At 50.6% G+C, this 14,819-nt stretch overlaps 1 protein-coding gene across 1 annotated transcript in view; it reads right to left on the bottom strand.

The window, feature by feature from the left end:
- Positions 1 to 14,819, bottom strand: part of TXNRD3 (thioredoxin reductase 3) — a 49,088-nt gene that overhangs the window by 21,401 nt on the left and 12,868 nt on the right. The window contains exons 6-8 of the mRNA XM_061395660.1: positions 12,325 to 12,891; positions 3,334 to 3,394; positions 2,062 to 2,171 (exon numbers count right to left, since the gene is read on the bottom strand). Of these exons, the coding sequence (XP_061251644.1) occupies positions 2,062 to 2,171; positions 3,334 to 3,394; positions 12,325 to 12,891 (738 nt within the window). The remainder of the gene's footprint in view (positions 1 to 2,061; positions 2,172 to 3,333; positions 3,395 to 12,324; positions 12,892 to 14,819) is intronic.

The raw sequence follows: 14,819 nt of genomic DNA, 5'->3' as shown, positions 1-14,819 counted from the left end.
TGTGCAGGAACCGAGAGGGTGCGATGGAGCCAAGCAGGGCTGCAGGCGTCAGCGGGTCGCACACGATGGGAGGCGACGGAGAGGCTGGCCTCCCACCTTAGCGATTAACTGATTCCCTCTTTTCCCTTTAAAAACGTTCACGGCCAAGCAGAATCCTGCCAGCTGGTTCTGGGACGTGGGTCCCCTTCTCCCCAGATGCCAGCTTTTCTGATTGAAGCGACTTTCCTTTCGACCAGCACTTGGCTCCGAGGATGGCTGGGAGGGGCGAGCACACGAGCCTGATGTAAGACCAGGAGCGGCATCCTCTGCCCGCGTCCACCTGCGCTAGTCTTCTCTGAAAACAGTGCTCACACATCATCGGCGGGCATGCACTATGGGTTTTCTCCTGATTTTTCATAGATTGACCTAAATCTTGCAACTTCCGGTACAACACAAGCCTTCTGCTTCATCTGTTGGGAAAGGTCAGGGCTGACCCGGAGGCACAACCTGATGTCCACGTGGCCCTCCCTGCGGCCAGAACCAGCGTGGACAAGGCTGGAGGCTCCACGTGAGGCTGAACGGCAGTTCTGTCTGTGCGAGGTCGGCTGCTCAGTCATCACGCTGGCTCCCGAGCCGGCTTGTCCTGCGAGTGCCGTGCGAGTGTGGCAGGACCACAGACGCGGCGAGGCGCATGGCCCCGGCCCCGGCCGGCAGCCCCCCGCCTCGGGTGCTCTTGGGGGCTTTCAGCCTCCGAGGAGACCCGGCGTCTCTGCAGCCCGAGGCACCCCCCACACCCCGTGACGCACTTTCCCAGTGGGCACTGCCAAGCCCAGCGCCTCCGAAGGCGTTGGACACTACAGCAATGGCACCTGCTTCCAGGACGGATGAAGCAGGCAGTTTCTGGAAACTGATGCTGATCCCAGATTAACGTGCTATGTAGACAACTTTTCTCCCCACAAAAGTGTAATTCTTTCTTTTTAAATGTATGAAGCTTTTTAAAAATCACTTTATTTCTTCTTGGCTGTGTGGGTCTTCCCTGTCGTGCAGGCTCCCTCCAGCTGCAGTGACCAGGGGCAGCTCTCTAGCTGTGGTGTGCGGGCTTCTCACTGCGGTGGCTTCTCTTGACGGGGAGCACGGGCTCTGGGTGCTGGGGCCCAGTAGCTGCAGCGTTCAGGTTTGGTTGCTCTGCTGCACGTGGGATCTTCCTGGACCAGGGATCAAACCTGTGTCCCCTGCATTGGCAGGCAGGTTCTTATCCAAAGTACCACCGGTGAAGCCCCAAAAATGTAATTCTTAATTGAATCTAAACCTAAGTATTTAATCCATCACCGCTGATGATTACATATATAAAGGACCTATGAGCAGAGTTTTAATAAAAGCAAACAGATAGTTAAAATAAGGTCCTTATTATTACATATCAATTTTTATCTATCTCTACGTAACCAAATGATTCCTGTTCATTTCTGCATTCTAGGAACCAAACAGAGCTTCTCAAAGCTCGCAGGGCCAGCAGCCTTGGTGGGAGAGCTGTGCTCGCTGGGCTGGACTGCCAGTGCTGACCTCATTTCCCTAAACCTCGAGGTGGAAGGAGGCCTCATTTGTCCCCATTTGGAGGGAGAGAGCAGGGCAGCCCACCCTTCTGTCCTCCAAACTCACTTGAAACCTTCTCCTTCTCAGTGTTGAAAGTTTGAATTGGTAGAAAAGTTAATTTTTCTTAAAGTAATCATGATTATCTGATAATCATCCTATAGTGCCTAGTCGCTCAGTCATGTCTGACTCTTTGGGACCCCATGGACTGTAGCCCACCAGGCTCCTCTGTCCATGGGATTTCCCAGGACAGAATACTGGAGTGGGTTGCCATTTCCTCCTCCAGGGGATCTTCCCAACCCAGGGATCGAACTCGGGTCTTCCACATTGCAGGCAGATTCTTTACCATGTGAGCCACCAGGGAAGCTTTTGATTTTACAAGCTCCAAAAGACACAAATGAACAGATTTGTAAAAACCATTTCCACCTCTTTTAAGTATTTTCTTAAAAACAAAATTTGGACAGACAGCCTTCAGAAACACACGGTACTATTTACCTGGAAAGTGTGGTCACAGCCGCCCACGTGCACTCTATTCACGAAGACACTGGGCACAGTCCTCTGGCTGGTGATCTCCGACAGAGCCTCCTGGACACTGGCCCCCTCATCTGAGGATGAAAGATCAGAGACGGAAGACCCTGCAAAGGTCCCAAGGCTCCGCGACAGAGCCTCCTGGACACCGGCCCCCTCATCTGAGGATGAGAGATCAGAGACGGAAGACCCTGCAAAGGTCCTGAGGCTCCGCGACAGAGCCTCCTGGACACCGGCCCCCTCATCTGAGGATGAGAGATCAGAGACGACACTGGGCACAGCCCTCTGGCTGGTGATCTCTGACAGAGCCTCCTGGACACCGGCCCCCTCACCTGAGGATGAAAGATCAGAGACGGAAGACCCTGCAAAGGTTCCGAGGCTCTGTGAGCTGAGCTGAAGTGCTGCGACACTCAGATGCCCACATGCACGTCGTCAGCTTCACGAAGCGACGACTCAGGGGTTCAAAGGAAGCCTTACAGAATAAAGAGCAGACTCATGACTCCTTTTTAAATGAACCCTTTCAAATTAGAATCTGATCTATAATCCACTGGCTAGGCAGAGACAGATAAGAATCGTCTTTAAAGAGCAAACATAATATATGCTCTAACGGTGGTAACACAGAAAATATATCCAACAATTACATTTGAAAAAATCTTTATGCTCATAGTCCAAAACATACCCTCCACTCCTAAAAACTGAACCAGGCCCTCGGTCCTTCAGGCTCCCCATGTGGTAAACTCTTCAGCAAAGTCTCAAAGATTCAAGAGCATTTCACTTATTAAATTGACCTGGCTAAAGAGAGGGGTGAAGTCTCATGAAGGCAGAGATTGGGCTTTCTGTTCTCCACGCACACCCGTGGAAAGTGCATGGGATTCAGAAGCAGGAAAGCAGGAACACTGGCGCGCCGGCCCTCCTGGGGCTGCGCTCAGGAGATGGGCAGACCCGCCTCGTCCTGAAACTGCCTCCTCTAGGCCGCTGGACAGCGGGCAGACACGCCTGAGGACCACCAGCACTGCCTAACACGACTGCCTTCCATCCCCCTCAAATGCGATGTACGCAAAAATCCACGCAAAGTACTTCCACATACAGGTTCATCTTCTGCGGGGTTGGAGGTAGGTGCAACCAGCTCATCGAGCCCAAAGAGACAGGAGCAAACTGAACTGAACGAAGCAATACAAGGAAAGAAGTCAATCTTGTGGACGTTGATTACAAACAACAGGTACGAACCATTCTACTTACCAACTTGATCAAGTTCTAAGATGTTACAGTCAACTCCCAGAGAAGAAAAGAGTTCTTTAACCTGCAATGAAAATGCACCTGCGTTCTCCTCCCGCAGAGACCAGACACAGCTATGGAGTGTGGGCAAGGCAGCAGGGACGCTCAAGCAGGCCCTTCAGGAGTGCGAGCCCCGGGCCACCTTCCCAGAATGACCTCAGGCCGCCTCTTCCCTTCTTTTACAACCTGCTGTCTCACTTCCAAATCTATACCTTTCACTCAAGCCTCTTTCTTGGAACTCAAGACAAGCAGCATTTCTCCAGCTGGGTAACCCCAGACGCCTCGCACGGAGCATGCCCCACACCAACCCACCTGTGTCCACATGCCCTCTCCTCTCTGTTTTCTTTCAACAGTCACTAAACCATTCAACTGTCACACACCTAGGATGACTCATCCATTGTTCCCCAAACTCACCACGCAACGATGAGCAGGACACCCTCCCTGCCCGCCAGGAGGGGAGGCAGATGCCCCCACTGTCACCATCCGCCAGTTGCCTGAACACAAAGCCCTGGGCCCTGCCATGCGGACAGGGGCCCAGCAGTGAGGTGTCACCAGGAGCTTGTCTGTGACTACGGAGAGTTTCAGACCCCCTCCTGCAGCCTCTTCCTGCCCCGCGCCTACTCCCCATCCATCCAGAAGTCTCCACAGCGCTCTGCATGGAGCGGGTCCTCTTTCCAGTCCCTCTCAGCTGATCTCCTGAGCCAGCAAGACCTTCCAGGGGAAATTCTCAGTCACCTCCTGGGAGTTCTCCAACTGCCGCCACTGAGGTCAATCAGAGTCCACCGTCAGAAGGACTCTGGCCCTTCAGTGACCTCAGCCCTCGAAGGGGAGCCGAGGGGCTCCAGCTCCAGGACAGAGGCTCGAGGGTCTTGGCCCGTCTGCCCCTGGTAGATGTCCACGGCTGGTGAGAGCTAATTAAAAAGGGCCACTGAAGTCTCTGGAAGTTGAGGGCACACAGCAAATGAGGCAACGCATATTCAAGAGAATCTACTAGATGTCAGTAAGAGCGGGGAGCCTCAGGGATCCGTCTTCCGCCCCCGAGCGTGACGGAGGTGCCACTGCAGGTGGCCGTGGCCGAGGAGACAGGGCGCCCTGCTCTCTGGGGTCCCAGCCGCCCCAAGGTGGGCCGTTGCCATTTCTATCGCTCAGGTTCGAGTGGCAGAGGCTGTATTACTGGTGAGTGTGGCAGCAAGGGAAAGCTCTCCTCCTGCACCACCTCATTCATAGACCAGTTTCTGTCCCAGGCGAAAACAGCAGGGCCCTGATCACGCTGCTCAGCCCACTGGCAGGGCAGGGCTCCGGGCTGGGAGAGACAAGCCAAGGAGACCGGAGGCTACACCCTATCAGAGCAGCTCATAAAGCAGGCTGTTCCAAGGGAAGCGGGTAGGCACCCCAGCTCTGGAGCAAGGTCTCAGAGGCCGTTCGGGGCAAGGGGGAAACCACAAGATTAGAGAGCGCTGAGCTCCACCCTAAGAAACTGACCCTCTGACATGGACTGTGGGGCGGTTCACACTCAGGCACAGCTGAGAGGCCTATCAGAGTCAGAGGCCGAGTCAGAGGATGCCAGTGGCTCCCCCTGGCAGAAGGCTAACTGTGAGCCACCAGTCAGCAGAGAGCCAGGAGGAGACGTTGAAGAATGGCCCTGCCAGGGTAAGAAAAAACTGCAAATCTGCTCAGTAACGACCGCTGCAGAGGGGCCCGGCTGGCGGCTGCCTGGCATGAAGAGCTGACTCACTGGAAAGATAAGGGCAGGAGGAGAAGGGGCGACAGAGGACGAGATGATTGGATGGCATCACTGACTCAACGGACATGAGTTTGAGCAAGCTCTGGGAGATGGTGAAGGACAGGGAAGCCTGGCGTGCTGCAGTCCGTGGGGTCACAGAGTTGGAGCGACTGAACAACACCACCACAGAGCAGTTCACACCCCAGGGCACTGCCAGGAAAGCAGAGCACCTGACCCGCAACCAGAGGAGTGTGACACCCGGGCACGACACTGAGAGTCCGACAGTGTAACACAGGCGGCCGCTGAACCCGTCACCCCCGGTGGCTGCACAGACCCACGGCCACACCTCAGAGGAGTGGAAACAGACTTCCTGAAAATAACCCATCAGAGATACACAAGCAGAAACCGGCCACAGAGAAGGACGGCTGCACTGTCTAGAGTGGCTATAATGCATTACCGGAAACGCCCTGGTTTCAACAACAAAATGACCAGACACACAAAGAAACAGCACAGGGGGTCCACACACAAGCAGAAGGCAGGCAGGAGAAGCCGCCTCTGAGAGGCCCCGACAGTGCGACGGACAGGAAAGTCACCCATGTAAATGCCTTTAAAGAGCTTAAGAAAACTATGCTTCAGGAGATCCGGAGAAGCATGATGGCAACGTCTCACCCAGTGGAAAACCAATAAAAAGACAGGAATTATGGACAGGAACCAATTGGGTATTAAGCAATTATGGGAAAGTGCAATACCTACAGTCAAAATTCCACTATGGTGTCTCAACAGTAGACTCGGGCTGGCAGGACTTGCAGAGCTGAGGACGTGAGTGGAGAGTGTGCAGCCTCACGCCATGGAGGGAAAAGATAAAGGACAGGAGCCTAGGGGAAATCGGGCCAGCATGGAGCACAACACACACAAGGCGTGAATACCAGTAAGAGAGGAAATAAAACGCAAGAATAATATTTGAAGAGATGCCCCCAAATAGCCCAGATTGATGAAAAACAGTAATCCAAATATCCAAGAAGCAAAATAATGGAGAAGACTCTTGAGAGTCCCTTGGACTGCAAGGAGATCCAGCCAGTCCATCCTAAAGGAAATCAGTCCTGAATATTCTTTGAAAGGACTGATGTTGAAATTGAAACTCCAGTACTTTGGCCACCTGATGCAAAGAACTGACTCATGTGAAAAGACCCCGATGGTGGGAAAGACTGACGGCGGGAGAAGGGGACAACAGAGGATGAGATGGTTGGATGGCATCAGTGATTCAATGGACATGAGTTTGAGCAAGCTCTGGAAGATAGTGAGGGACAGGGAGGCCTGGCGTGCTGCAGTCCATGGGGTCACAAAGAGTCGGACGTGACTGAACGACTGAACTGAACAAGTGAATTTAGCAAAGTTACAGGACACAAAATCAATACACAGAAATCACTTGCATTTCTATACACATTTCTATACACTAACAATGAAAAATCAGAAAGAGAAAAATAAGGAATCAATCCCATTCATCACTGGAACCAAAGAATTAAATATGTAGGAATAAACTTACCTAAGGAGACAAACAGTGTTCTTGCCTGGAGAATCCCAGGGACAGGGCAGCCTGGTGGGCTGCCATCTATGGGACTGCACAGAGTCGGACATGACTGAAGTGACTTAGCAGCAAGGAGACAAAAGAACTGTACACAGAAAATTATAAGACACTAATGAAAGAAATCAAAGACAACATAAACAGATAGAGAGAGATTCCATGTTCCTGGGTAGGAAGAATCAATATTGTGAAAATGACTACACTACCAAATGCAATCTACAGATTCAATGTGATCCCTATCAAATTACCAATGACATTTTTCACAGAACTAGAACAAAGAAATTCATAATTCATATGGAACAAAAGATTGCAAATAGTCAAAGCAGTTTTGAGAAAAAAGAATGGAGCTGGAGGAATCAACCTTCCTGACTTCAGGTTATACTACAAAGCTACAGTCATCAAGACAGTATGGCACTGGCACAAAAACAGAAATACAGACCAACGGAATAAGACAGAAAGCCCAGAATTTAACCCATGCACCTATGGGCACCTTATTCTTGACAAAGGAGGCAAGAACATACAATGGGGCAAAGACAGCCTCTTCAATAAATGGTGCTGGGAAAACTGGACAGCTACATGTAAAAGAATGCAATTAGAACACTTCCTAACACCATACACAAAGATCAACTCAAAATGGATTAAAGACCTAAATGTAAGACCAGAAAGTATAAAACTCTTAGAGGTAAACATAGGCAGAACACTTGATGACATAAATCAAAGCAAGATCCTCTATGACCCACCTCCTAGAATAATGGAAATAAAAACAAAAGGAAACAAGTGGGACCTGATTAAACTTAAAATCTTTAGCACAGCAAAGGAAACTATAAGCAAGGTGAAAAGACAACCTTCAGAAATGGGAGAAAATAATAGCAAATGAAACAACTGACAAAGGATTAATTGCCAAAATATACAAGCAACTCATACAACTCAATACTAGAAAAACAATCAACCAATGAAAAATTGGGGAAAAGACCTAGAGACATTACTCCAAAGAAGACATACAGATGGCTAACAAACACATGAAAAGATGCTCAACATTGCTCATTATTAGAGAAATGCAAATCAAAACCACAATGAGATATCACCTCACACCAGTCAAAATGGCCCTCATCAAAAAGTCTACAAACAATAAATGCTGGAGACGGTGTGCTCTTGCGCTGTTGGTGGGAATGCAAACCACTGTGGAAGATGGTATGGAGATTCCTTAAAAACTAGGAATAAAACCACCATGCTATGCTATGCTATGTTAAGTCACTTCAGTCGTATCCGACTCTGTGTGACCCCATAGACGGCAGCCCACCAGACTTCCCCGTCCCTGGGGTTCTCCAGGCAAGAACACTGGAGTGGGTTGCCATTTCCTTCTCCAATGCATGAAAGTGAAAAGTGAAAGTGAAGGCGCTCAGTCGTGTCCGACTCTTCGCGACCCCATGGACTGCAGCCCACCAGGCTCCTCCGTCCACGGATTTTCCAGGCAAGAGTACTGGAGTGGGGTGCCATTGCCTTCTCCGAAAACCACCATATGACCCAGCAATCCCACTCCTAGGCATATACCCTGCTGCTGCTGCTGCAGCTGCGTCGCTTCAGTCGTGTCCGACTCTGTGCGACCCCATAGACAGCAGCCCACCAGGCTCCGCCATCCCTGGGATTCTCCAGGCAAGAACACTGGAGTGGGTTGCCATTTCCTTCTCCAAGGCATATATCCCGAGGAAACCAAAATTGAAAAAGACACATGTATCCCACTGCTCACTGCAGCACTGTTTACAACAGGTAGAGCATGGAAGCAGCCTGGATGCCCACTGACAGATGAACGGGTACAGGAGCTGTGGTACACACACACGATGGAACACTACTCGGCCATAAAAAGGAGCGCGTTTGAGTCAGATCTAATAAGGTGGATGAACCTAGAACCTATTATACAGAGTGAAGTGAGTCAGAAAGAGAAAGATAAATATCGTATTCTAATGCATATATACGAAATCCAGAAAAATGGTACTGAAGAATTTATTTCCAGGGCAGCAATGGAGAAACAGACATAGAGAATAGACTTACGGACATGGGGAGAGGGGAGGAGAGGGCGAGATGTATGGAGAGAGTAACGTGGAAACTTACATTACCATGTGTAAAATAGATAGCCAACGGGAATTTGCTGTATGTCTCAGGGAACTCAAACAGGGGCTCTGTATCAATCTGGAGGGGTGGGATGGGGTGGGAGATGGGAGGCAGGTTCAAAAGAGAGGGGACGTATGTATACCTATGGCTGATTCAGGTTGAGATTTGACAGAAAACAGCAAAATTCTGTAAAGCAATTATCCTTCAATAAAAAAATAATTTAAAAAAAGGAAAGGAATCCTGACCCATGCTACAGCATAGATGAACTCTGAGGACATCAGACCGAAATAAGCCAGTCAGAAAATGGCAAATACTTTCAGATTCATAGGGCAGAAAGCAGATGGTGGTTGCCAGCGGCTGGGGGTGGGGATGGAGAGTTACTGTTTAATGAGGTCAGAGTGTCAGTTGGGGAAGACGAAAAAAGCTCTGTGGGTGCATGGTGATGGCAGCACAAAACAGGAATGGTCTTAATGCCATGAAACCTAAAATGGTTAAAATAGTAAACGATATTATGCATATTTTATTATAGGGGAAAAAAGCTAACCAATGCAAGTATGTTTTCAATCCACAAAAGTGTGAATTGAGAATTAGGGAAAACATGGCTTGAAAGTTAATTGGGGGAAGGGCATGTTTTCACTCTTGAGTTTGGGCCTCGCAGTCGCCTGACTCAAGGAGCTCCCTGCCCGGTCAGCTGCCCCCGCTCCGCGCACTCCTCTCAGGTGGGACTCCAGCCCAGGGCAGACCCTGTCACTCCTCTCCTCCCGCCCGACGTCATCAGGCCCACGCGCAGCGGCACACGTTTAGACCTCAGTACCGCTGAGCAGCTGCAGGCCAGCCCGTTCCCACGTCCCTCTCCTGATTCCCTTCCTACAGCCTACGTTCAGCCCAGTGTTTTCATGTTTTCATCTCCTGCCTTTGCTCACACGAATTCCTCAACTATTGAAGCTCTACCTTGCCTACGTCCAACTTATCTCTCCAGGACCAGCTTAAACATCACGTCTTCAATTCCTCTGACCCCACAGAAGCAGATGCTTTACCTCTCATCCCCACAGCAGATGCCTCGCACGCATGTGTCTTTCAGTGCATGTGTCTTTCAGTGCGTGAGAACAGGCTGATTACAGCTCCTTTAGGCCATGAGTTCTTGAAAGGCAAGACCACGGGTAGGGATGTGGAATACGGTGTCCAGTTTGGGTGATTCATGGTCAAATTACTGCACAACTCGTTCAGTGAAGGGTCATGTGTAAAGACAGATGATACGAATGCATGAAAAGCTTGGCCAGGAAAGAAAAGCACTCAGGGAAAATACTGGAAGATCTGCCATCCAACTAGAAGCCAGATTCCTAATTCTGTGCACGGGAGTGACAGGAACCGCCAAAATGTTTCAGATGGACAGATTTGGGCTCCATTAAAAAAGTTTTGATTGAAGGCGGGAGGAGAAGGGGACGACAGAGGATGAGATGGTTGGATGGCATCACCAACTCAATGGACATGAGTGTGAGCAAACTCCGGGACTTGGTGATGGACAGGGAGGCCTGGCGTGCTGCAGTCCATGGGGTCACAACGAGTCGGACATGACTGAGAGACTGAACTGAACTGAAAAAAGTTCTAGTTATCAAAGCTGTCCAATTATGTAACAGGACTCAAAGTAGTGGCCATGTTGTTAGAAGCCGTGATGCACACAGAACAGAAAATCATCTGTCCTAAGATGTTCTGTGTCAGCAAAGGTTCGACCAGAATGATGTAAAGCCGTTTATTCATTCAACCCATTTACCTGCCTCACACTGTTCTGGGCCCCAGCGACATAGCAGTGGCCACGCACAGTTCTGATGGCTTGGCTCTTTTATAAGCTTCAAAGGACAACTTCAATAAGCAGAGAAAGAAGACAAGAGGTTGGAAATAAACCAACACATATGTGAGAATCTGACAGGTGATTGGTGAGCATTCAAACCACAGTAGAAAGAAAGGACTCTCCGAAAAAAGAAGAGGGGCAACTGATAAGTTATAAAGGAAAAAAGGAACTGGATCCCCACACGTCCTCGGCTTCAAGTTCAGGTGGAACAGAGAAGAGGGGTGTGATAAGCACACCTGAAAACTTCCAGCAGCCCACACAGGAGGCTATCTTTGTGACCTCAGAGTAGAAAGACTTAAAAAAGGCACAAACCAGAAAAGAAAAAGTGATAGATTCACTATGTTAAACTTCCACTTCAGTTAAACAAAACATCACATAAAGAGAGTAAAAAGAAAAACCCAGTCTGGGCGATTTTCCAACACATAGAACCGAAGGACGAGAATCCACAATATATAAAGAATGTCTACAAAATGAGTATAAAAAAATAACCTAATAGAGAAAGAAGCAAAACGCCTGAATGTTTCCCAGAAGAGGAAACTCAAATGACCCATAAACACAGGTAAAGATGTTAAGCTCATCAAGAAAACGCAAAACTAAGGCTACAGTAAAATACCATCTCATAAACACCAGAATGGCAATAATTAAATGTATCAACTGTCGGCAAGGACGTAGGGCAGTGGGAACTGGTAATACACCAGTCAGAGGGCAAGTGTATAACTGTGTGGAAAAACATTTCGGTATCACCTAACTAAGGAAAAAATTGTGCCTCCTCTGTGGCTTAGCAATTCAGCTTCAAGACATCTCCTCTCAAGCAGGTCTTGTGTGTGTGCACTGGGGGATGCGGCAACAACAGGCATGGCCATACTGTATTTGAGAGCAAAATACTAGGAACGTCAGACCTGATAACACTCAGGAACAACACAGCAATGAAAATGAACAAACCACACTTACAGACACTAACATGCAGCGATCTCTAAAATATAACTGTTGGGAAAAACATGCAGAATATAAAAATCCATGACTCTACTTACACAAAGTACCAATACAAGCCAAAAGGAGCAAAGTATTGTTTAGGGATACATACGTTTGGCAGCAAAATTGTTAAGGAAAAGCAAGTGACTCTGGCCAGTGGTTGCCCTGGGAGGAGTGGAGAGGATGAACCAGGAGGCTCCTGCTGGAGTGTGGTCTGCTAGAGAACTGCAAGGTGCACGTGTGACACACACACTTGTTTGAAAAACGTGCAAATCATTATCCACCTGACAGCAAGACTGAGAATCCTAATTTCACCTCTGACCCGACAACTTAGGCTTGTGCCTCGTTCACGCGTTGTTTCAACTCTCAAACGTGGAAGCAGCCTTCAAAATCGCCCAGCCCCATCCTACAGACCGCTTCGTCCTCCAGAGCATCACTGCTCCAACTCTCAGCTCCCGCGCGTGCCCCGCGTGCAGTCCGGCCTAAACCGCCGCCCGGCCGGCCCGGGGCACGCGGTGAGCCGCAGCAGCCCCGCCACCCGCCGCCGTCGTCCCCAGGACGGGACCCGGGGGACCTGTCCCCTCAGGTGCCCCTAGGGGCCCACGTCCAGCAGGCTTTCGGCCAGGGCAGGACCGCGCGGCCCAGCCGAGGGCGGATCGGACGAGCCCTGACCGAGGCCGGGGCGGGGCGCCGTGGGGGCCCGGGGCCCTGGCCGCCTACCCGCGTGCTGTGCGGACAATAGGTCTTGCTGAAGATGACCACGCGGTGGCCCTCAATGAGACCCAGCAGGCGGCGCCGCAGCTCCTCGCGGGCCGCGCCGGACAAGCGGCCGGCCCCGGGAGCCGGCGGGCGGGCCCGGCGCCCGGGCGGCGACGGCGGCCCGGCTGCGCCGCGGACATTGCCCAGTCGGCGGCTGGGGGACGAGCCCCTCCCTGGCGTGGAAAACGTCTGTGCCCGTGAGGGCGGCGGCGGCGGCGGCGGCTGCGCCAGGACAGCGGTGTCGCTCCCGCACGGGCAGAACCTGCCCAGAAACCAGACACCGAGTTGGGGCGCCGAGTGGGAGTGAAGGCCGGACCGCTCGCCCTGCTCCCGGCTCTGCCCCGCCCCCGGCTCCGCCCCGTCCCGGGCGCTCGCCCCACCCTCGCCACTGGCTCCGCCCTCTGCCCCGCCCCGTCCCCGGCGGTCGCCCAATCCCGGATACGCCCCGCCCCCCGGCGCTCGCCCCACCCACGCCGCTGGCCCGCCCTCGGTTCCGCCCCGTCCCCGGCGCTCGCCACACCCATACCGCTAGATCCGACGCTCGCCCCGCCCCGACGCTCGTCCCGCCCCGACGCTCGCCCCACCCACGCCGCTGGTCCCGCCCCAGCCCCGCCCCACCCTCGGCGCATGCGAAGTAAACCACTGAGACACCGCAGTGCTGTACTCGCCCAGTCTTCATAAAGTGGCGGGTGTCAGGCTTCAGGGTCTTGTTAGCTCGATATGGTGCGCGCACCGCGGGATCGCCGGGTCTCCGTGTGGTCCCAGGGGTGCCCCCCGTGAAGAGCTTACTTCCACTCTTATTTCCATTCCACCAGCCCCCTCATGCCTCCTTTAGATACACGGTCTTCGGTGAGGTTGGATGTCTCAACCTTTTGGAAGGAGTGAATAAATAAAAACCATCTTTACAAAAGATGGCTATTTTTTTAAAGCTTATATCCCACAAAGCAAATAAAAATACTAGCGAAACCTAGACAGTGTATTAAAAAGCAGAGGCATCACTTTGCCAACAAAGGCCTGTAGTCAAAGCTATGGTTTTTCCAGTAGTCATGTATGGATGTGAGAGTTGGACCATAAAGAAGGTCGAGCACTAAAGAACTGATGTTTTCCAATTGAGGTGCTGGAGTAGGCTCTTGAGAGTCCCTTGGACTGCAAGGAGATCGATCAAACCAGTCAGTCCTAAAGTATATCAACTCTGAATATTCATTGGAAGGACTGATGCTGAAGCTGAAACTCCAATCCTTTGGCCACCTGATGCAAAGAACTGACTCATTGGAAAAGACCCTGATGCTGGGAAAGATTGAAGGCGGGAGGAGAAGGGGACAACAGAGGATGAGACGGTTGGATGACATCACTGACTCAAAGGACATGAGTTTGAGCAAACTCTGGGGATAGTGAAGGACAGGGAAGCCTGGCATGCCGCAGTCAGTGGGGTCACAAAGAGTCGAACACAACTTAGCAACTAAACAGCAACAACTGGGTTTCTATTAGCTACCTCATATAGCTACGGCATTTTAAAATGAATTTCCTAGGTTGCTACCCCTCAGTCCCTATCACATGGAATTCTGGAGGCATTTTTTTTTTTTAATCTTTGGTACTTTATTTTATTTTTTAAAAGTATTGTCATTATTTTGCCTTTTTTTTTTTTACTATAAATTTATTTAATTGGAGGCTAATTGGAGGCATTTCTAATAAAGGGACCCTAAGTTTCTTGGGCTCCAAAATCACTGCAGATGCTGACTGCAGCCATGAAATTAAAAGACACTTGCTCTTTGGAAGAAAAGCTATGACAAATCTAGACAGCATACTAAAAAGCAGAGACATGACTTTGCCAACAAAGGTCCGTCTAGTGAAAGTTACGGTTTTTCCAGTAGTCATGTAAGGATGTGAGAGTTGGACAATAAAGAAAGCTGAGTGCTGAAGAATTGATGCTTTTGAACTGTGGTGTTGAAGAAGACTCTTGAGAGTCTCTTGGACTGCAAGGAGATCCAACCAGTCAATCCTAAAGGAAATCGGTCCTGAATACTCATCGGAAGGACTGATGCTGAAGCTGAAACTCCAATACTTTGGCCACCTGATGCAAAGAGCTGACTCATTTGAAAAGACCCTGATGCTGGGAAAGATTGAAGGAGGGAGGAGAAGGGGATGACAGAGGATGAGATGGTTGGATGGCATCACCCACTCGATGGGCATGAGTTTGAGTAAACTCCCAGAGTTGGTAAAGGACAGGGAGCCTGGTGTGCTGCAGTCCACGGGGTTGCAAACAGTCGGACACAACTGAGCAACTGAACTGAACTGAAGTCATCTGTGCCAGAATGGGAATCCTATATGCATCATTTGGGTGGATGGGTGGAGGGATTCGGGGCTAACTTGCTCACCACAACTTACAGCCCCCTGCGGCTGCAGGGTGAATGTATTAAACCCAAATAGAGACATTCAACCACAAGACCAGCAGGCAC

The sequence above is a fragment of the Bos javanicus genome, chromosome 22, assembly GCF_032452875.1.
Source record: "Bos javanicus breed banteng chromosome 22, ARS-OSU_banteng_1.0, whole genome shotgun sequence".
NCBI lineage: Eukaryota > Metazoa > Chordata > Mammalia > Artiodactyla > Bovidae > Bos > Bos javanicus.
Note: the sequence above shows the minus strand (reverse complement) of the source record. Positions and strands in the feature narration are given on the sequence as shown.